Raw genomic sequence first — 20,448 nt, 5'->3', positions numbered from 1 at the left:
TGCTCACCCAAAAATAAAACAGGAACTTTCGAGGGGCGCCAGTGCACTTCCATTGCTTGTGGTCACTCAGCTTCCCGACCTGGGTGCGTCGGACAGCCCCCTCCCCCGGCTTTGGGAGAGTTGGGCCAATTGCCCTTAGCTCTTGGCCCAGTTTGCCTAGGAAATGTTTCGGGCAGATGCTAGGGGTTGGGGGGAGACTTGGAACTGAACCCCTGAGCCCTCCCCAAGGCAGCTGGTGAGGGTGGGGGGCCCCAGAGCTGGGGGTGTGCAGCTCAGCCCCCTCCTTCCCGGCAGGGAGCGCCAGCCTTGGTTCTCACACTGGAGAAGGCTGAAGGCATGTGTTCCAGGAATTCCCTGGGCTTCAGTTAGTGGCACCAAGAAAATTTTTCTCCCTAAAGTCTTATTTTGAGTGGTGGAAAATCCCCAGCTTGTGGGCACTTTGTGAAAGGCACTGGGCTGCCCACAGGGCAGGTGACCAGTCAGAGGTCCAAGGCCAGAGGCCTTGGGAGGTTGGCCCTGGGGTTCCTCTGTCTGTCTCCCGGTTGGTCTGAGGGGCTGGGGCCAGAGGCTGCCCCCTTGGAAGTGTCCAGCGGGTCTCCAGCTGTGCCTGCCCGGTGACTCACGTGGGGCCTGTGTGTGACCGGCCACAGGCTCTGACCCTCAAGGGGCCGGGTGCAGACGGGAGGCGTGAGAGCGCACCCTGGGCACTTGCCCTCTCACTCCGGGTACTCGACAGTCGTGACTGGACCTCTCCTGGCCTGGTCAGCAGCCCGGCCCACCCGGGCCGTCTCCAGGGGCCTCTGGCGGAGGCGGGCTCCTGAGCCTGGCGGGTCTCCGCCCAGCGTCCGCCATCAGGGCCTCCAGCCTGACTTCTGCAGCCTGTTGGGCCCAAGCCCCGTCCCGGTGGTCTCAGGACCCACTCGTGGGCAGGTGAGCGGCCTTCTGTCCCCTGGGAGGGGGGCGGCAGTCTGTGCCGGCTCCAGCCGCCAGGGCCAGCAGACCACGCCTGTGGTCTGTGTGCCCATGAGGACTTCGGGGTGGTCCTGGGCAGAGCTTGGACTTGGACCTTGAGCATTGTCCACTTCTTGATTTGGCCCCAGAGTGGGGCGGCTGCGTGGACAGGGGCACACACGCTGGGCGGGAGCTGTGGGCACCACTCTGTGGTGTGGGAGGCTCTTTTATTTTTGTTTTCTGCTTATGTGTATTTTATGAAGTGGACAACTATTATTTTTACCATGAAAGGGTCTTGGGAAAGCCCAGATCCCTCCGAGCAGCCGAGTCAGCTCCGAGCTCTGGGAGGCTGGCCCCACACTGCCCGGCGGTGCGTTTCTGGGGAGGATGGTTCAGGCCCGCCAGGGCTGCATCTGTTTGAGGAGAGTCTGCAAGTGGTCAGGAAAATGGAGCCCGCACTGAGGCCCGACGAGGCTCTTCCAGGGAACAGTGGCATCCCGGGGTTCCTCTCCCACCCCTCACGGGGTGCCTGGAGTGTATTTGTTTGTGCTGGTGCTTTGTGCCACAACTTGCGTTTTTAGGACCTTACCATCCTGGGCCTTTGTGGGCTGGCTGTGGGCACGCTGGGGGAGGCCTGCACTGGGGAGCCTGGATCCATCTCAAGTCCTGCTGCTGGAGGGGGTTTGTACGGAGGGAAGTGAGGGGTCAGCACCACCCCCTCGATGTGTCCCCCCAGCTCATCTTCCCTGTCACCCCCACCCCGCGCCACCCCTGATCCAAGCCGTGGGCTCGTTTAGGGAATGGTGGCGCTGGGGAGGGGTCTCCTGGGGCCGGTGCAGGTCAGCCCCCCACCACTTTGGGTCCTGATGGGGCTCAGCGGGTCTCTGGGTGCCCGGCCCCTCACGGGTGTGGGGGAACGTCCCTGGCCAGTGTCCCCTGAGGCTGGGCTGGTTCTGGGTGCGGCTCAGTCCTCTCCTGCCGGCATTGAGAGGCCTTGCAATTCAGATGACATGACCTCGCCCTCTGGGTTCCAGGCCCGGAGGTTCTGACCTGGCTTCCCAGAGAAGGGCAGGCCTGGTAGCTGTGGCTCCGGGTGAGCTGAGAAGGCTGGACCCTTCCCAAGCATCTGCCCACCCATCCCTGTTCCGGCCTGTGGCCACCAGGCCTCACTCACCCGCCCCAGCCCGTCTCCAGAGCTCTCGTTTCCTCAGACTCGTCACCCCGCAGCTTCAAAGCCAGCTGTTGCCCCCCAAGCCCTGCAGCTGCCCTCCTGCCCAGAAGCCGCCCCAGCACTGCCAGGAACACCCCAGCCCAGCCGCCCTGCCCCCGCCGGGAACACCCCACCAGCGCCGCCACCGCTTGGCCCTTTTCTGCCACTCCCATTTCCCTGGCCACTCCAGACACTTTATTTCCATTTATATAGAAATTTGTGTTCTTTGTTTTCAGGATGGTAACATTCAATTACATAAAATTGACCATTAAAGGATTTACAGTACCGTGGTATTTATTGATATATTGCCAAAGCTGTGCAACTACCACCTCTAATTCCAAAACATTTTCTTCATCCCAAATGGAAACGCCATACCCTTCTTTTTCCCTCTGGCCCCTGGCATTCACCTACTTTCTGGACGTTTCCTCCCCATGGAATTGGGCTGCATCCTTGGGGCCTGCCTTCCGTCCCAATGAGTCGCGTCTCCAAGCTCCATCCGTGTTGCAGGACGCCAGGGCTTCACCCCTTCTTGCGGCGAGTGGCAGGCCACAGTGTGTGTGGGCCACGTTTCACTTACCTGCTCATCGACTCGTGGGCATCTGGGTGGTCTCTGCTTTCTGGCTGTTGTGAGTGATGATGCTCCGAGTGTTTGTGTGCTCTGAGCGTGCGCTTTCAGCCCTCTTGGGAGAGGAGTGGGATTGCTGGGTCGTATAGTGACTCTGTGTTGCCCTTTTTGAGGAAATTCTCAAACACTTCCTACAGGAGCTGTGCCATTTTCCATCCCCACCAGCAAGGCACTTGGGACCCATTTTCCCTACATCCTCACCGACATTTGTCGTTTTCCTTTTTAAAAATATTGCAGTCGTCACCGTGGGTACGGAGTGGTGTCTCGTTGTGGGTTTGGTTTGCATTTCCCTAGAGGCTCATGATGTGACCGTCTTTTTACATACCTGTGGACCGTTTCTATGCTTTCGAGGGAGAAATATCTGTTCAGGTCCTTTGCTCATTTTTAATTAGGTTGTTTGTCTTTGTTTTCGCGTTTGAAGAGTTCTTTTTATAGCCTGGATACTAGACTTTATCAGATATGTGATTTGTATTTAATATTCTCTGTGTGAGTGTCCCTTCACTTTCTTGATAGTGTCCTTTGAAGTCCACATTTTAAATCTTGGTGAAGTTCAATTTATCTCATTTTTCTTTCCTTACTTATGCTTTTGGTGACATTTCTAAGAATCCATTGCCAGATTTAAGGCTGAAAGAAACATAGCATTCTGTTTCCTTCAGGTTTTACAGTTTTAGCTCGTACCCTCAGGTCTTTAACTAACTGGTTGACTTTTGTCGGTGGTTGATGGGTCCCCCACCCTTCAGTGTGTGCGTGTCCAGCTGTCCAGAATCTTTTGGTGAGGGGGCCCTTCTTCCCCATCGAAGGGCCTCATTGTTGAAAATCCATAGACCACGCATGTTTATTCTTATGCCACATCTCTCTTCAAAGCCTTTTAAACCCTTTTATTATGAAAGTTTTCAAACCTTCTACAGAAGTGGAGAGAGTTTTATAACAAGCCCGATCTATTCATCAGGCAGCATGAACCCCACCCTACTCCCCAGATTGCGTAGAAACAATCGCCAACATGTCATTTTTCCACAGGTGTTAGCGTATGTGTATCTCAAAATGTGTAGACTTTAAAAATTAGCCTTTGATGGTTTTTTTTACTTAATTTTTTAAAATTGAGAGACTTCGGTTAATCAAAAGAAGTATCAGCAACAGTGAAAAGAGAGCTCAAAAGGGTATTTAGGACTGAGGGAGGTGCCCAGAGGGCTCGTTTGGGTGTGGGGGTTCAGGCTCCAGGAGAGTAGGGGTGGTCGCCCCGCTTCCCGGCCCCCGGCATGGGTGGGCAGGAGCACGCAGATGGCGGGATGCGTGGGAGCCGGAAGCCCCTGGTGGTGGCCGGTGTCCCACAGCGCTCACTGCGGAGGAGAGGTGCTGGGAGGGCCCGGCCCGTGGAGCAGGCAGGTGCCTGGCGCTCGGGGTCCCCGGGGACCATCCCCTGCGTCCCGTTGCTGCCGGGGCGCCGCCTCGTCCCCCTCCTGGCCTCTGTGCTGTGGCTGCCGTGCTCGTCTGCGTGGGTCGTAAACCTCACTGCACACTGTCGCCGTTGCTTAAACAGTGAATCTCTCTTAAAGGCATCTAAACGGGAGAAGGGTCCCGCATCTTTGCCGTGCAGCGACCACTTCCTGTGCTTTCTGTTTGCTTGTGGACCCGCGTTTCCATCTGGCATCACTTTCCTTTGGCCTGAAGACACTCTTGCACATTTCTTGTAGTGTGGGTCAGCTGGCAACGAACGCTTTCGGCTTTCTCATGTCTGAAAAAGTCTTTATTTAGCCTTGATTTTGCGCAGTGAGGTTCAGCGTCAGGAATTCCACTCCTGTGCCTTTTCCTTTGGTGCTTTAAGGGTGCGGCTCCTGTGTCCTCCGCGCCCGTGTTTCTCAGGAGGCGTCTGTGGTCACACCCACCTGTGCCCCTCTGTGCCCAACACTGTGGTCTCTGGCAGCTGCTAAGATTCTCCTCTTTATTGCTGGTTGTGAGCGAGTTGATTTTGATGTGCCTTGTATAGTTTTTTCCCTCTTTCTTACGCTTGGGATACACTGACTTCCTGAATCTGTAGGTTTGTAGTTTTCATTGTTTGGACAAATTTCTGCTATTCTTGCTTACTTCTGTCACCTCCTTTGCCCTCCTATTCTTTAGGGCCCCACTTACACATATTAAGCCCCTTGAAATATCTAAATGTTTAATTTTTATTTTGATGCTGTTATAAATGGAATGTTTTTTTCCAATATCTGTATTCAGTTGCTCATTGCTAGTGCATGGAAACACAGTTGACTTTTCTATATTGTCCTTTTTCTCTGTGACCTCGCTGAACTCAGCTATTATACGAGGTTTGTCGTAGCCAAATTCTGTCACTTGCCCTGTGTACCACCATGTTGCCTGTGGACACTGGGGGATGATGGCGAGGACACCTTTGTCTCGTTCACGTCTCGGGGATGTGCTCAGCCTTTCCCTCCTAGGTGTGACGTCCGCTGCACATCTTTCCGTAGATGCCTTTTACCAGGCTGAGCTTCCCTGGTGGCTCAGGTGGTAAAGAATCCATCTGCAGTGCAGGAGACCTGGGTACGATTCCTGGGTCGGGAAGATCTCCTGGAGCAGGGAATGGCAACCCACTCCAGTCCTCTTGCCTGGAGAATTCCATGGACAGAGGAGCCTGGTGAGTTACACTTCATGGGGTCACAAAGAGTTGGACACACATGAGTGACTAACACTTCATCAGGTTAATTAACTTCCTTCTATTCCTAGTTTAATGAGAGTTTTAAAAATTATTCTACATGGATTTGGCCTAATGCATTTTATATATGTTGAGGTGACCATATGTGTTTTTCTCTTGTTCATAAATAAAGTGAATTATACTCAATTTCTTGAATTCCTTGAGCAAACCTCACTTGTGATATGTTGTGCTCTCTGTATATTTCTGGTTCCTCTTTGCTAACATTTAATTGAAGATTTCCGTGCCTGTGTTTGTGAGGGATGACTTTTGTCTACAGTTTACTGTAAACATCTTTGGTTTTAGTATCGGGAATGCTGAACTTAACTAAGTTCGTTGTCAGGTTTAAATTTGGTTTTAGTTTTTGCAGAGAATTGTATGGTTTCTCCCTTCAGCTGGTAGAATTTGCCAGTGACTCCACCTGGGCTCTTGCTTTTGTTTGTCATAGGAGTAGATACAGGCTAAGCAGATTATTTTTCTTGAGTGAGTTTGTTAGTTTATGTCCTTCAGGAAACTGGTCCATTTCATCTAAACTGTTGAATCTGTGGGGAGAGTGTTTTTCTTAGTCCCTTTAGTGAAAGTGTTATTGCTCAGTGGTGTCTGACTCTGTGTGACCCCAGGGACCATAGCCCACCAGGCTCCTCTGTCCATGGAATTCTCCAGGCAAGAGGGGGTTGCCATTCCCTTCTCCAGGGGATCTTCCCAACTCAGGGATTGAATCGGGTTAAATGGGCTAAATTCTTTACCATCTGAGCCACCAGGGAAGCCCCTTAGTCTCCTTGGACTGCCATAACAAAACACACAGGCTCAGGGGCTTAAACAACACCTGTGAAAAGTGAAGATTCATTTCTCACAGTTCCAGCAGCTGTGAAGTCCAAGATCAGGGTGCCTGCTGACCTGATTTCTGGTGAAAAGGGGCTTTTTAGCTCACACGCAGTGAAGAGTGTTGTGCTCTCTCCCTCTTCTTGTGAGGCCAGCAGTTCTGGCAGGGCAGGGTTCCGCCTGGAAGACCCCATTTAGGCCTAATCGCCTCCTTGAAGGCCAGTCTCCAGGGCAGTCAGATGTGGGACCAGGGCTCTGGCACATGAGCTTGCAGGGCACACAGCTAAGTTCATGACCATGTTCTCTTGCTTTTCTTCTGATGGCTGTGGGATCTGTAGTGATGTCCCTTTGTTTCCAAAAGAGTGAGGTGGGCTGCTTGCTGCAAAATCTCTTACCAAAAGGTATGTGGGGTCTGGCTACTCGCTGCCCAAAAGCCAGTAAACAGGCCAGGTTTGTGGAAACTTTGCTTTATTTCAGATGCTGGCAGCTGGGACAGAGAGAGGATGGCCAATGTCTGTCCAAAGGCTGATTTCCACCCCGCTACTGGCAACCAAAAGGGCAAGAGCTTTTATAGGACAGAAGGGGGGGGCGGGGTTCTACATGTGGAAATAGCACAGTCAGCTCTGACAGTCATCTTCAAACTGGGCATCGGTGGTCTGACCAGCATCATCTCGGTGGTTTTAGGTGCAGTTAATTTTCAGCTCCGGGCCAGTTTGTCACCATTTCTTTGAGGCCAGTTCCTGGGTACAGTCTAGCCATCATGCAGTTTAAATTCTCCACCTGGTGTTTCAGTGCCTGTAAGACAGCTCACAGGATACGGCTCAGGATATCACGTATAGCCTTTGAGAAAGAGCCGAAGGTCCTTGACTGAGCCTAACGACTGCGCTGCTATTTAGTCCCTGTTCCCCTTTGCTTCTTCATTGCTCATTTCTCCGATTAAACTGATTCTTTGACTGAAGTTTTCTGCAGACAGGAGACAGGCAGAGGAATTGGTGGGGGGCAAGGACCATAGGGTCCGGCTCTGTTCACCTTCTTTTATTCATGATACTGGTACTTTGTCTCTTCTCTATTTTTTGATCAGCCTGGCAAGAGGTTTATCAATTTTGTTGGTCTTTTCAAAGAACCAGCTCTTGGCTTCATTTATTTTTCTGTTTTCCTGCTTTAAGTTTCACTGAGGGACTTCTCTGGCAATCCAGTGGGCAGGGCATTGCTTTCTGATGCAGGGAGTGCAGGTTTGATCTGTGGTTGGGAAGCTAAGATCCCACATGCCTCCAGGTCAAAAAAACCCCAAAACAAACAAACAGAAGAAACATAAGTTTTATTGATATTTCCTCTTTATTTTTTCCACCTTTCTGCTTGATTTGGATTTGTTTTCTTGTAGTTACTTAAAGTGGGAGCTTAGGTTACTTACCTGGAACCTTTAATTTTTCCCACTATAAACATTTCATGTTACCACTGTCCATCAAAGTACTGCTCAGCTGTACCCCATAAAGGCTGATGTGTTGTGTTTTCATTCAATTCAAAATACTTCTAAATTTCTTTGAGACTTTCTCTTTGACCTGTGGTTATTTGCTTACCAGATAGTTGTGAATTTTCCATGTATGTTTCTAGTTTAATTCCATTATTGTTAGAGAACATACTTTGTATGATTTTTATTCTTTTAAGTCTGTTAAGGATTGCTTTACATTTCAGAATATGGTCTGTCTTGAATGTTCCAACTACAGAGAGTGAGGACTCTGCTGTTGTTGGGTGAAGGGGTCTGTATATAGTTCAGTTAGTCTATGTCTGTTGTTTGGATATTCCACAACCTTTGTGATTTTCTGTTTATTTGCTTCATGCATCTTGAAGCTCTGAGTGGGGCATTGTCATTGAGAAAGACAGCCCGTTCATGCACTGCGTCCCTTTCTGTGCTGGCGACTCTCCTTCGTCTGAAGTCAGCTTTGTCTGACACTCACTCAGCTACTCACACGGCTACTCCAGCTGGACTTTGGATCGGTGTATCCTTTTTGATCCATTTACTTTACCTACTTTTGCCAGTAGTCAAAGTGTGTTTCTTATGCTTAGAGTGGATTCATGACATGTTTCCGGCATTTTCACATCACTTGCTGAACGTGGAGGAAAGGGTGGAAATCGTGAGTTTGAATCTGCTTCCTCTTCCAGGTTGGACACTTGAGGCCTGGCAGGGCTGCTGGCCCCCTCTCCGCGTCTGCTGGCCCGGAGCCTGACGCCGAGGGGTCGCTGGTCTACAGGGTGTCCGTGAGGCTCAGCCCCACTGCACGGGAAACCGAGGTTCTGGCGTGTGTCCTGAGGTGATGGGCAGGCTGCCCGGCCTTGGGCCATGGTCACGGGGCTGCTCCCTCCGCCAGTGATTGCGTCCACACTGCAGCTGGCGGCCCCCAGGCGTGGTCAGCGGGCTCAGCGCAGCTCTGAGCTAGTGGCCAAAGAGGATGCCCGGTGTGGTGGCGTCTAGAGAGATTCTACGTAGAAAAGAGGAAGCCTGTGTGCCCAGAAGTGCAGGCCTCGGGGGGGGCAGGCTGCTGGGAGGGACACACGGGCCACAGGCAGCAGGAGGGGGCACCTGCCCGGAGCCTGACCCAGCACTCGGCCCTCTGTGCCTGCGGCCTGCTGTCCTGCTGCTTTCCGTCGCTTCAGGGGCTCTGCCTGCCAGGAGCTTTCCCAGCACAGGGCTGTCCTCTCAAGGGCGTGGTGACAGGACCGGGTCCTCGGGCCACCCTGGGGGCCCAGGGGCTGCCCGTGGAGAAGGGGCATGGCAGGAGCCAGCTCCCACGCTCAGGGCCTGGGCCTGGGGGCTGTGGTTCACACCCGGGGGGGGGGGGATCATGCCCTCTCGTGCCTCGCTTCGGGGGGCATGCCCCGGCCACTGCCTCAGGGTTTGGGGCGATGTGTGGACACCGGCTCCGTTCACGTGACCGACTCGATGCTCCCTGTCTTTTAGGGCCCAAGACGATGATCCCACCGGGAGAGTGCCTGTATGCCGGGAGGAAACGCAGGAAGCCCGTTCAGAAACAGTAAAGTATCATGTCTTTGCTGACAGCTACTGATGGAGGGGAGGCCTTGTGTTTCCATTGGAAAAAGGGAATTTTAGGAAGAAAGCAAGTGAGGCAAGGGTTCTGTCAGGCCTTCCTGAGGGCCAGGCACCCTCAGGATACTGGGGTCTTGGCTGCGGGGTGCGGGGGCAGGACCCTGGGCCGCCTTCCCAGCCCTGATTGCAGCTGAGGTCCGACCGAGGGGCAGCCCCTGCCTGGATGAGACTGTTTCCGGCTGGATACGCCCCAGTGCCCCTGGGCTTCACCCCAAGTGAAAGGAGACCGGGCTCGTGCTCCAGCCTCCAGGAGGCAGAGTGGAGGGTGCCCCCGGCACAACCCCGCCAGTCCGGTCTGTGGCTGCCCAGTGCAGCTCGGGGCCACCAGCAGGCACCCTACAGTCGCGCCCATGTGGGCGCCCGGGTTTCTGTGGCCCAGGCCACCCTCTGGCCCCTGGGGGCTGTAGGACCCCGTGAGAGGTTGACAGGAGTGGGCCCCCTCCAGCCCCAAGGATGGGCTGCAAGCCTGGTGAGGCTGGACCTTGGAAAGTGGCTGTCCCCTGAGTCAGCTGTGTGGCTTCTGTGACCTTGGGATGGGGCCGGGGGCAAGTGTGCAGCCTGGTCTGAGGGGGGCGGGGGGACAGCAGAGTTGTATACCCAGGGAGAGGCGGGGCAACGTCCTCTGCTCTGGTGAGAACACGTGTCTCCTTGGATAGGGAGAGAAAGGACCTGGAGACACAGCTGCTTACCCTGGGATCCGGGGGCGGGGGTGTGTCCACCAGGATCGAGGGGCCATGTCCACACCTGGGGGCTGAGGGCAGTGATGCACAAACCAGCCAAAGCAGGGTTTATCGGGGCAGTTCCCTGCCTCTGTGCACGAGGGGCCGGCCGTGTTTGCACACCTGGCAGCGTGCCTGTGCCATTGCTCCTCGAGGGTCCCTTGTCCAGCAGCTCAGGGCGCACCGCGCTGTGCAGGCCCCAGCCTCCTGCCAGCGCCTGCTCAGGCCGCCTCACGGGTGTCTGCTGTGACTTCGGGCTGCGTGTTGCGCTCTCGCCCGTCTTTGCAGAGGCGGTGGCTCTGGCCGCGTGCTGGCCTTTCCTCGTGGGCCGAGCAGGCTCTTTGAGCGTTCACGGTGGGAGTGGTAGATGCCTCGGCTTTGACTCAGAGCCCGCTCTGCAGCCCCTGCCTGGCCGCCTCTGTGTCACCCTCGTGGACCCGGGGACGTGGGTCAGTGACGCAGACAGAGGGGTGCAGCCTGCTCTGCTGTGAGCAGTGAGTTTCCTGCTGAGCTGGGGAGCTGGTGCCTCAGCCAGGATCAGTAGCCAGCAGCGAGCTATCAGCTTGCAAGCAGGTGAATCAAGGCCAGACACAACAGGCACGTGTGTTCCTACAAGTGGCGCTGCTCAGGCCGGGAGTGTGGCGTCTGTGATTTCACAGGTGTCACCGCACTGGCCGGCACTAGAGCCGAGTCCTGCCGGGCACAGGGTGCTCCTCGGGCCTTGGGGAATGTGGGTGCTTTTCTCAGGCTCGAGCCTGGCAGACACGCTGTCTCCTCTTCTGTGACTGTCTGTGCTGACAGCTTTTGCTCACTTTTCTATCGGATTGTTTATGTTTTTGTGCCTCTCGATTTGTGAGAGCTTTTTGTACACTGGGGATACAGATTCTTGAACGTGTTTCACATACTTTCTGTCAGTTTTTATTTTACTTGTGGTATTCTTTGCCATGCAAAAAGCACTTAATTTTCATGTAGTTGAGTTTATTAATCTTTTCCTTTGTGGCTAATTTCATGTCACATTTAGAAAGGTCTTCCCTGCATCAAGCTTATGAGAATTTTCCTAGAAGATCTTGAATAGACCTTTAGCAGTTCTGAGCCCTCGGCGTCTTTCCTGCTGGAAGGCGTGTGTTCTGAATCTGCTTCTTCTTCCCTGTGGCTGCTGGTTGTTCCCAGGATCTCTGCTGGGTGAGCAGTGTTCTCCTTACCGATCTGTCATGGTGCTGGGTTTTTAGGTCTGTGGTTCAGGGACAGTGAAGGACACCTGGGCACACTCACTCAGCTGTGCCTGTGGACATGGCCCTGCTGGCCTGTCTGGGCACCAGTGTCTGTGGGTTGCAAAGGCTGGGGAGGCTGCTGAGATGTGTGCTAGGTGCCTGGGCCAGAGCCCTTGGGCTCTCCTGGGAGTGCGAGCCCCACGTGCCCGCTGCAGTCCTGCCCCCTCGTCAAGGCTGTGGGCTGTGGGTGGGCACAGAAAGTCTGGAGCCTGCCGTCAATGGACTGCAGGTGGAATCTGCTAGAAGCCCAGGTAAGAACGTGCTCCCCGGAGGCCCAGGGTGGGCCCACGCTGGAGCAAGCAAGGTGGGCTGCAGGGTCCCTGCCCCCTACCCCCGCCGCAACGGATGACCGGCCCCTGCCCCTGCTGTGGGGGGTGACCGTGTCCGCACCCTGCCTTGGGGGGTGACCGGTCCCCGCCCCTCACCATGAGGGATGACCGTGTCCCCACCCCGCCATGGGGGGTGACCGTGTCCCCGCCCTGCCTTGGGGGGTGACCAGCCCCCGCCCCTCGCTGTGGGGGGTGACCGTGTCCCCGCCCTGCCTTGGGGGGGTGACCGGCCCCTGCTCTCCAGCCGTGGGGGGTGACCGGCCCCCACCCCTTGCGTGAGGGCTGACCGGTCCCTGCCCCCACCGTGGGGGGTGACCGTGTCCCCGCCCTGCCTTGGGGGGTGACCGGCCCCCCGCCCCCGCCGTGGGGGGTGACCGTGTCCCCGCCCTGCCTTGGGGGGTGACCGGCCCCCCGCCCCCGCCGTGGGGGGTGACCGTGTCCCCGCCCTGCCTTGGGGGATGACCGGCCCCCCGCCCTCGCTGTGGGGGGTGACCGTGTCCCCACCCTGCCTTGGGGGGTGACCGGCCCCTGCTACCCCACTGTGGGGGGTGACCGTGTCCCCACCCCGCCATGGGGGGTGACCGTGTCCCCGCCCTGCCTTGGGGGGTGACCGGCCCCCCGCCCCCGCCGTGCGGGGTGACCGTGTCCCCGCCCTGCCTTGGGGGATGACCGGCCCCCCGCCCTCGCTGTGGGGGGTGACCGTGTCCCCACCCTGCCTTGGGGGGTGACCGGCCCCTGCTACCCCACTGTGGGGGGTGACCGTGTCCCCACCCCGCCATGGGGGGTGACCGTGTCCCCACCCTGCCTTGGGGGGTGACCAGCCCCCACCGCTCACTGTGAGGGTGACCGTGTCCCCGCCCTGCCTTGGGGGGTGACCGGCCCCTGCCCCCACCGTGGGGGGTGACCGTGGCAGTGATAGTCCCGTGCTCTGGGGGCAGCACCTTGCACTCTGAGCTCAGAGCTGTGTGAGCAACGGGGCTCCCCCTCGTCTCCGCTTCTGTCTTCGTGTGACTGGCTGTGACCAGAGCGCCCTGGGCTAAGAGCACTCACTGCACATGGTCTGATCCGTGTGGGGACACAGGGCGGCTTGGGAAGGCCCTCCTGAAACTGAGGTTAGCGGCTTTGGGGCTCCCTGTGCCTGACACTCCTCCTGCGGCCTCACAGGCACCTTGCCTGCACCCCCATCCTGCAGGCTGGTCTGCACTTCCTGGGACTTTCCACGCAGGGGACCTTCTCCGAGTGGGGGCTTCAATCCCCTGTGGTGATGACGTAGCTTCCTCCGCGATTTGTGTGCCATCGTGCGGATGAACCATGTGTGGTTACTCATCTCAGGTCACAGTTGGGGGGGGTCCCAGGTTGAGATGTCACCAGCAAAGCTGCTGTGAACGCTTATGTTTGAGTCTTCGAGTGTGTGCCTTCATTTCTCTGAGGCGGGATTGTGGGTCCGTGTGCATTCGAGAAGGGCTCGGCTTTCTGAGAATCCACCAGGCAGATGGTTTTCTGAGCAGCTTTGCTGTCCACCCTGCTGGAGGTGGGGCGCGGGGCTCCTCTGCCTTCTCAGGGCGCCTGGGTGTCTGTCCTGGTCTCAGCTCCCCGACGGCCGTGGTGGAGGCTCACCGTGGCTTCACACTGCGTTCCTCCAGGGAGGAACGGTGCTCGTGGCCTTTCCTGTGCTTATCCGCTGCCCACAGAGCTGCTCTGGTAAAGAGCTCGCCTGTCGTCTTATTGGGCTGTTTGTCTTCTTGTTGGATTGTGACGCTTCTTTACTATGCTGGGTATAGGCTCTTGTGAACATTTTCAGCCAATCAATCTATGGGTCCCTTTTTAATTTTCTGAATGGTGACCTTCAAAAGCCATTTTAAATTCTTTGAGAAAGATCAATTTATCCCTTTTTTCTTTCACAGTATTTTTAGTGTGTGCCCTGAGAGTCCCGGGACTCCTTCCAGGGTCTCCAAGATTCTCTAATGCATTTTCTTGTCAAGTATTATGGTACATTTTAGACTTGGGCCTGCAGTCTGTTCTGATATAATCTCTGGTATGGTGTGAGGTGAGGCGGATGCTCACTTGTTTCCTGGCTGTCCTGCTGATTGGTGCCGTTTGTTGGGAAGAGCTCCTTTTCCTGTCTGTTTTGGTCTAATGTCTGGTACGGTGTGAGGTGAGGCTGATGTTTCCTTCTTTTCCTGGCTGTCCGATTGATTAGCACCATTTTAGACTTGGGCCTGCAGTCTGTTCTGGTCTAATGTCTGGTACAGTGTGAGGTGAGGCTGATGCTCACCTGTTGCCTGGCTGTCCGGCTGATTGGCACCGTTTGTTGGAAGGAGCTCCTTTTCCTGTTGAGTTTCATCACGTCTTTGTCAAGTGCACCTGGCTGTCTCTGGACCCTCTCTTCTGCTCCGCTGATCTTTTCCCATCTTTGTCTGAAACAAACCAAAATGGAGCGCCTAGCCCCGAGAGGGTCATGGTCAGTGAGGTAAGCCCTCCAACTCTGCCCTCTGACTGAGGGTCCCCGCATGTCCACGCAAAGTCTAGACTGCGTGTCGTTTCTGCAAAAAGTCCTGTTGAGATTTCCATGGAGGCTCCATTGGGCCCACAGGTCAGTATGGGGGTGACACCATCTTAACAGTACCCAGCATTACTGGCTGTATTTCCATGGTTTGTGTCTCTTTGCTCAGCGCTGTTTAGGTGTCTGAGTGTCTCCTGTTGAACTTGTCCCGGGTATTTTAGGTTTCTGGGTCCCTCACCTCCTCCTGAGTCTCCACCCTGCAGAGTCAGGGCTTCCCACCGTGGCTCTGGGCCCAAACCCGAGGTCAGCTCAGAGGGGCGCTTCCTTCCAGTGGCCCCCTGACCCACCTGCTGAGGGCGAGGGTCTCTGCCCCGGCCCCTGGAACTGAAGCCTGGGGAGGCATGTTGGGCTGGGTTTCAGGGGCAGCCAGGTGCTTGGTTTGAGAAAGCTGGAAAGAACAGAGCCTTCCCAATACCCGTATCTTCAATCCAGAGTGTCCCCCGGTGCCCCGCGGGGTGGGGGTGGGGACAGTCACTGCTCAGTCCATCCCAGGTGTGGCTGGGGGCCTGCTCCCCACAGGTCTGCCCCAGTGAGGTCTCTGCCCTCCTCTGGCCCCTGTACCTGCCCTCGGCACTGCTCTGCTTTCTGGGGAGGCCTTGAGTTCTCTCACTTCCAGGCGGGGCTCCCCTCTGAGTGGCAAATCGAGGCTGCTCCATCTCTCCACACCTCCTGGCTCTGCATTTTGTTAGCAGATGACCAAGGTTGGTGTAGGCACCTCATTAAGGAATAAATAAGAAAAGAAACCAAAGAAAGTGACAAGATAACCGGAGAATGGGAGAAAATTTGTGTGTCTGTTAGGGATCTAGTATCCCAAATATATAAAGATTTCCTGCAACTCAAGAGCAAACAACCCAATTTAAAAATGGGCAAAAGCTCGAGTAGACGTTCCTCCAAAGAAATACAGAGATGGCCAACAAGCACGTGAGAAGATGACCAACACTGTTGGCCATTCATTCATTCAGTTAGTTCAGTCGCTCAGTCGTGTCAGATTCTTTGTGGCCCCATGGACTGCAGCCCGCCAGGCCTCCCTGTCCATCACCAACTCCCAGAGCTTGTTCAAACTCATGTCCATTGAGTCGGTGATGACATCCAACCATCTCATCCTCTGTCATCCCCTTCTCCTCCTGCCCTCAATCTTTCCCAGCATCAGGGTCTTTTCAAACGAGTTAGTTCTTCCCATCAGGTGGCCAAAGTATTGGAGTTTCAGCTTCAGCCTCAGTCCTTCCAATGAATATTCAGGACTGATTTCCTTTAGGATGGACTGGTTGATCTCCTTGCAGTCCAAGGGGCCCTTAAGTCTTCTCCAACACCACAGTTCAAGTGCATTCGTTCTTTGGTGCTCAGTTTTCTTTATGGTCCGACTCTCACATCCATACATGACTGCTGGAAAAACCATAGCTTTGACTAGACGGACCTTTGTTGGCAAAGTAATGTCTCTGCTTTTTAATCTGCAGTGATTTTGGAGCCCAAAAAGTAAAGTCAGCCACTGTTTGTATTGCTCCCCCATCTATTCGCCATGAAGTGATGGGACCGGATGCCGTGATCTTTGTTTTCTGAATGTTGAGCTTTAAGCCAGCTTTTTCACTCTCCTCTTTCACTTTCATCAAGAGGCTTTTTAGTTCTTCTTCACTTTCTGCCATAAGGGTGGTGTCATCTGCATATCTGAGGTTATTGATATGTCTCCCGGCAATCTTGATTCCAGCTTGTGCTTCATCCAGCCCAGCATTTTTCATGATGTACTCTGCATTTACGTTAAATAAGCAGGGTGACAATATACAGCCTTGACATACTCCTTTCCCAATTTGGAACCAATCTGTTTTTCCATGTCCGATTCTAACTGTTGCTTCTTGACCCACATACAGGTTTCTTAGGAGGCAGGTAAGATGGTCTGATATTCCCGTCTCTCAATGAATTTCCCACAGTTTGTTGTGATACATACAATCAAAGGCTTTAGCATAGTCCATGAAGCAGAAGTAGATGTTTTTCTGGAACTCTCTTGCCTATTCTATGATCCAGCAGATGTTGGCAATTTGATCTCTGGTTCCTCTGCCTTTTCTAAATCCAGCTTGAACACCTGAAATTTCTCAGTTCATGTACTGCTGAAGCCTGGCTTGGAGGATTTTGAGCATGACCTTGCTAGCATGTGAAATCAGCACAATTGTGCGGGTAGTTTGAACATTCTTTAGTTTTGCCCTTCTTTGGGACTGGAATGAAACTGACCTTTTCCAGTCCTGTGGCCATCGCTGAGTTTTCCAAATTTGCTGGCATTTTGAGTGCAGCACTTTAACAGCATCATCTTTTAGGATTTGAAATAGCTCAGCTGGAATTCCATCACCTCCATTAGCTTTGCTCATGGTGATGCTTCCCAAGGCCCACTTGACTTCACACTCCAGGATGTCTGGCTCTAGGTGAGTGATCACACCGTTACACCATCACACAGATGGGAATGTTATTTTAAAAAGGACAGTAGCAAGTGTTGCTGAGGCTGTGAAGTATGGCTGGTGTGGAAGATCGCAGGGCCATTGAACATGACTCAGCCCTGAGAAATAGTGAATCTCCACACAGGCTGCCTGACGGAAGCAGCTTGACTGTGTGATGGTCAGTGAAGGGTGCCAGGTGTGAGAAGTCTGACTCCATTTACAGAAATGTCTGAGCGAGCAAATCCAGAGAGACAGACACAGGTTGTGGCCGCTGGGGCCTGAGAGATGAGAGAAGCCGCTTGGTAGGAGTGTTACTTGGGCGTGAAGTAATGTTTTGGAGCTTGATGGAGGCTGACAGCTCCATGAATGTCCTAAATGCCAGCACACTTTCACTTTAGAGCAGCTTTATGTTACATGAATTGCAGCTCCGTCAAGAGAAAGAAGTAGCCGAGGTGGAGCTTCTGCTCTTGTGTGGTTTTGTGTGGTCTTGGCCCCCACAGCCCCATGGGGTGGGGGCTGCCCGGGGGTTTCTGACCAAAAGAAATGTGTGGGACAGGTTTCCACATTTTTACAAGTGAGTGCACGGTAGAAAAACAGGACCTTTTGGACCCAGGAGCCCGGAGCCCCTGAAGGCAGCCCCCGACCTGGGGAGCGCGGGCCCAGGGGAAGCGGCCCCTGCCCAACTGGCCTGGCCTCACTTTCTAGGAAGGAGGTTAAGGACACGTTTCTGCGCGGAGGGGGCAGGGCTGGGGGTGGGTAAGAGGGCCTGTGAGGGCAGCTGCAGCGGGCAGGACGTCTAGGTAGGGCCGCACCCTTAGAGGGAGGGAGGTGGCGAGGCCCTGGCCTCCCCCTCCTGAGTGAAGGGGCAGGGAGGGGGCACCACGGTGCCCAGAGGGGCCACGCAGGCCTAGAGGGCAAGGCCCAGTGGAGCTCCCGAGAGAGCTGAGCAGTGTGCCCAGGGCTGGTGCCCACTGCTACCTTGGCGGGTGTGAGCACAGAGAGGCCACATGGCCCTCCTGCTGGCTCTTCCCCATCTCTGGGCCTCCCTCCAGAGCTGCGACCAGTGGCCGGCATGGTCGGTGTGGCCTGTGTGGCTGATGTATCTGCCATGGCGTGGCCTCTGTGCCCGGCGTGGCCTCTGTGCCCGGCGTAGCCTCTGTGGCTGGTGTAGCTGATGTGCCTGGTGTGGCCTCTGTGCCCGGCGTGGCCTCTGTGGCTGGTGTAGCTGATGTGCCTGGCGTGGCCTCTGTGACTGGCGTAGCTGATGTGCCCAGCGTGGCCTCTGTGCCCGGCGTGGCCGCAGTCTAGCTTGTGTGTCTCCGGGAACCAGTGCCTTTTCATCCCGTGAGGCATGTGTTTGCCGGCAGCTGCCTTTTGACGCTGAGCGCTCCTCCTGAGGTCCCTGCCTGGGGCGCTTTCCGTCTGGGAGTCCCAGCCTGACTGCAGTTTTCCCCTCGCAGGAGGCCCGCCGTGGGCACTGAGAAGTCGAACCCTTCCAAGCGGCACCGGGATCGCCTGAATGCTGAGCTGGACCACCTGGCCAGCCTGCTGCCACTGCCGCCCGACATCATCTCTAAGCTCGACAAGCTTTCCGTGCTGCGTCTCAGCGTCAGCTATCTCCGGGTGAAGAGCTTCTTCCAAGGTAGGACCCTCACCTCTGCCCCTCGGGCCTCACCTGGGCCCACCTGGCTTCCCCGGGATGGGCCTGTTTTCACTTCTTGTCTGGAGGCCTTTGGAGGCAGAGAGCAGCTCTGGTGGGAGGCCTGGGGCCGGCCTGCCCCATCTGGCTCGCCTGCCCAGCCCTGGGGGCACTGTGCTGCCTGAGGCAGCCCTCCTCAGCGCAGGGCGGCTGGTGTGCCCATCGGGCCTGTCCGGTGCCTCTGGCCAAGCCTTACTCCTCGCGTGGCCTGGCTGAGCTCTTGGGGAAGAAATGTGGTTGTCCCCAGCCCGCTTCAGCAGCCCGGACCATGGCCATCAGCCCTCAGCCAAGTCTGAGCTTCTTACAAAGCTGTGCATTTATTCTGTGTCTTCAGGCAGAGGTAAGACGAGTGTTCACAGGGGGCATGTGTGGACACCGGTGGGTGCTGGATGGCAGCTGACTGCCCGCCCACGCTCTGCGTGAGGCCCTGGGAGTTGATGCATGCACAGCCTCCTGTGACTGAAACCGTCCTCGGGCTGTGGTTAGGAGGGCTGGCCGCTGAGGCTGCAGCCCGGAAACATGGGACCCGGGCCTGTGCGGTGCTGGCTCCACCACGGGGCTGCGGATGTGCGTGCGTCTGACGTGCCTGAGGTGTGGCCAGCTTTCTCGGCCTGGGCGGGCATATTTCCTGAGGATTCAGGCTGCTTTCACTCCCTCTCTGGTCACTTCCTCGGGTGCAGCTGTGTGCAGCCAGGCCAGGGTTGGTGGCCTTGGAAAGACTTCGATTCTGTTGTTTCCAGGAGCTCAGGTCTGCAGAGCACGGGCGCTGCCAGTGGGAGGCCCTGCTGGTCACAGCTTGGGGAGATAATGAGCTTGATTTCGGTATCACCCTGTTCTCCCAAGGATTCCCAAGTTTGTGATCTTCCTCAAGCTGTACATTTTAGGGGAAATTCTAAACGTTTTCCTGAATTCATTTCCTCTGCATAGTTAGAAAAAAGGCGAGCTTAAACATTGGATCTTAATCTCTGCTTCCTGACTCAGAAATGGATAATTTCATTAAAGCTTCCATAAAAAGTCACCTTTGGGAAGGACATCAACTGGAAAGTTCCAGCCTCCAAGAGTAATAATGGCCTGCAAATTGGCTTGTAGTGTTGTGTTTGTGTCAACTTTCATGAATTTTTAAAAGGCAGTGAGCTTATTTAATTACTTAACTTGGTTCTGCATAGACTGAGGGCTGGTGCTTCTTAGTTATAAACCCTTTGCTTGTACCGAAGAGAGGGATTTTCCACTCTTGCAAGTTTCACTGTTTGCAAGAAGGGAAACTGGGGGCTGATCACAGAAAAGGGAGGAAGGGTGGGTGGAGAATGTGAAGGACCCTGAGGGAGGCGGGAGCCAGGTTCTCTCCAGGACATGTGGTCCCAGCCACCCAGGCACCCCCTTCTCAGACCCAGCACTCAGCACTGAGGCATTGACCCAGGCAGGAGACTCGCTGGACCTCGGCTTCAAGGGCCTAGAATGCGGACCAGCATGCAGATGACTGAGGACCCCAGTCACCCTAGCCTGGCAGGTGCAAGACCAAGGACCCCCAGTCACCCTAGCCTGGTAGGTGGCAAGACTAAGGACCCCCGGTCACCCTAGCCTGGCAGGTGGTAAGACCAAGGACCCCTGTCACCCTAGCCTGGCCGGTGGCGTGACCTAGGACCCCCCGTCACCCTAGCCTGGCCAATGGCAAGACCTAGGACCCCCCATCACCCTAGCCTGGCTGGTGGCGTGCAGGCAGGACAGTGGGTGGGATGAACAGGGGGAAGGGACACTCAGCAGACAGAACCAGGAGGGGAAGGCACAGGTTCGGCCTCCAGGGATGATCCAGAGATCCCTGAGCTGTGAGGACCCATCCCCCGCTCACCGTCCGCCGGGCCCGGGCCTGGGGTCGGCCCACCTGCACGCTCTGTGCCGGATGGACCCTGGTCCTGGGCTCGTCTGAGCTGGGCGGGTCTGCTTCACCTCCTCTGGGTGGCAGGTCCACAGGCCCCGCGTCCTGAGCTGTGTCCGGGACACGCAGGATGCTCTGCTCCTCTGCGGGTCAGAGATGAGATTCCCCCCAAGACTT

General features: G+C 55.5%; 1 protein-coding gene across 1 annotated transcript in view; it reads left to right on the top strand.

Annotated features, from left to right (window-relative positions):
• AHRR (aryl hydrocarbon receptor repressor) overlaps nucleotides 1-20,448 on the top strand; it is a 78,438-nt gene that overhangs the window by 221 nt on the left and 57,769 nt on the right. Inside the window, exons 2-3 of the mRNA XM_068990708.1 lie at nucleotides 9,251-9,323; nucleotides 18,160-18,341. Of these exons, the coding sequence (XP_068846809.1) occupies nucleotides 9,251-9,323; nucleotides 18,160-18,341 (255 nt within the window). The remainder of the gene's footprint in view (nucleotides 1-9,250; nucleotides 9,324-18,159; nucleotides 18,342-20,448) is intronic.

This window comes from Capricornis sumatraensis, chromosome 18 (genome assembly GCF_032405125.1).
Source record: "Capricornis sumatraensis isolate serow.1 chromosome 18, serow.2, whole genome shotgun sequence".
Classification (NCBI taxonomy): Eukaryota; Metazoa; Chordata; class Mammalia; order Artiodactyla; family Bovidae; genus Capricornis; species Capricornis sumatraensis.
This window is presented reverse-complemented; position numbering and strand designations above follow the sequence as displayed.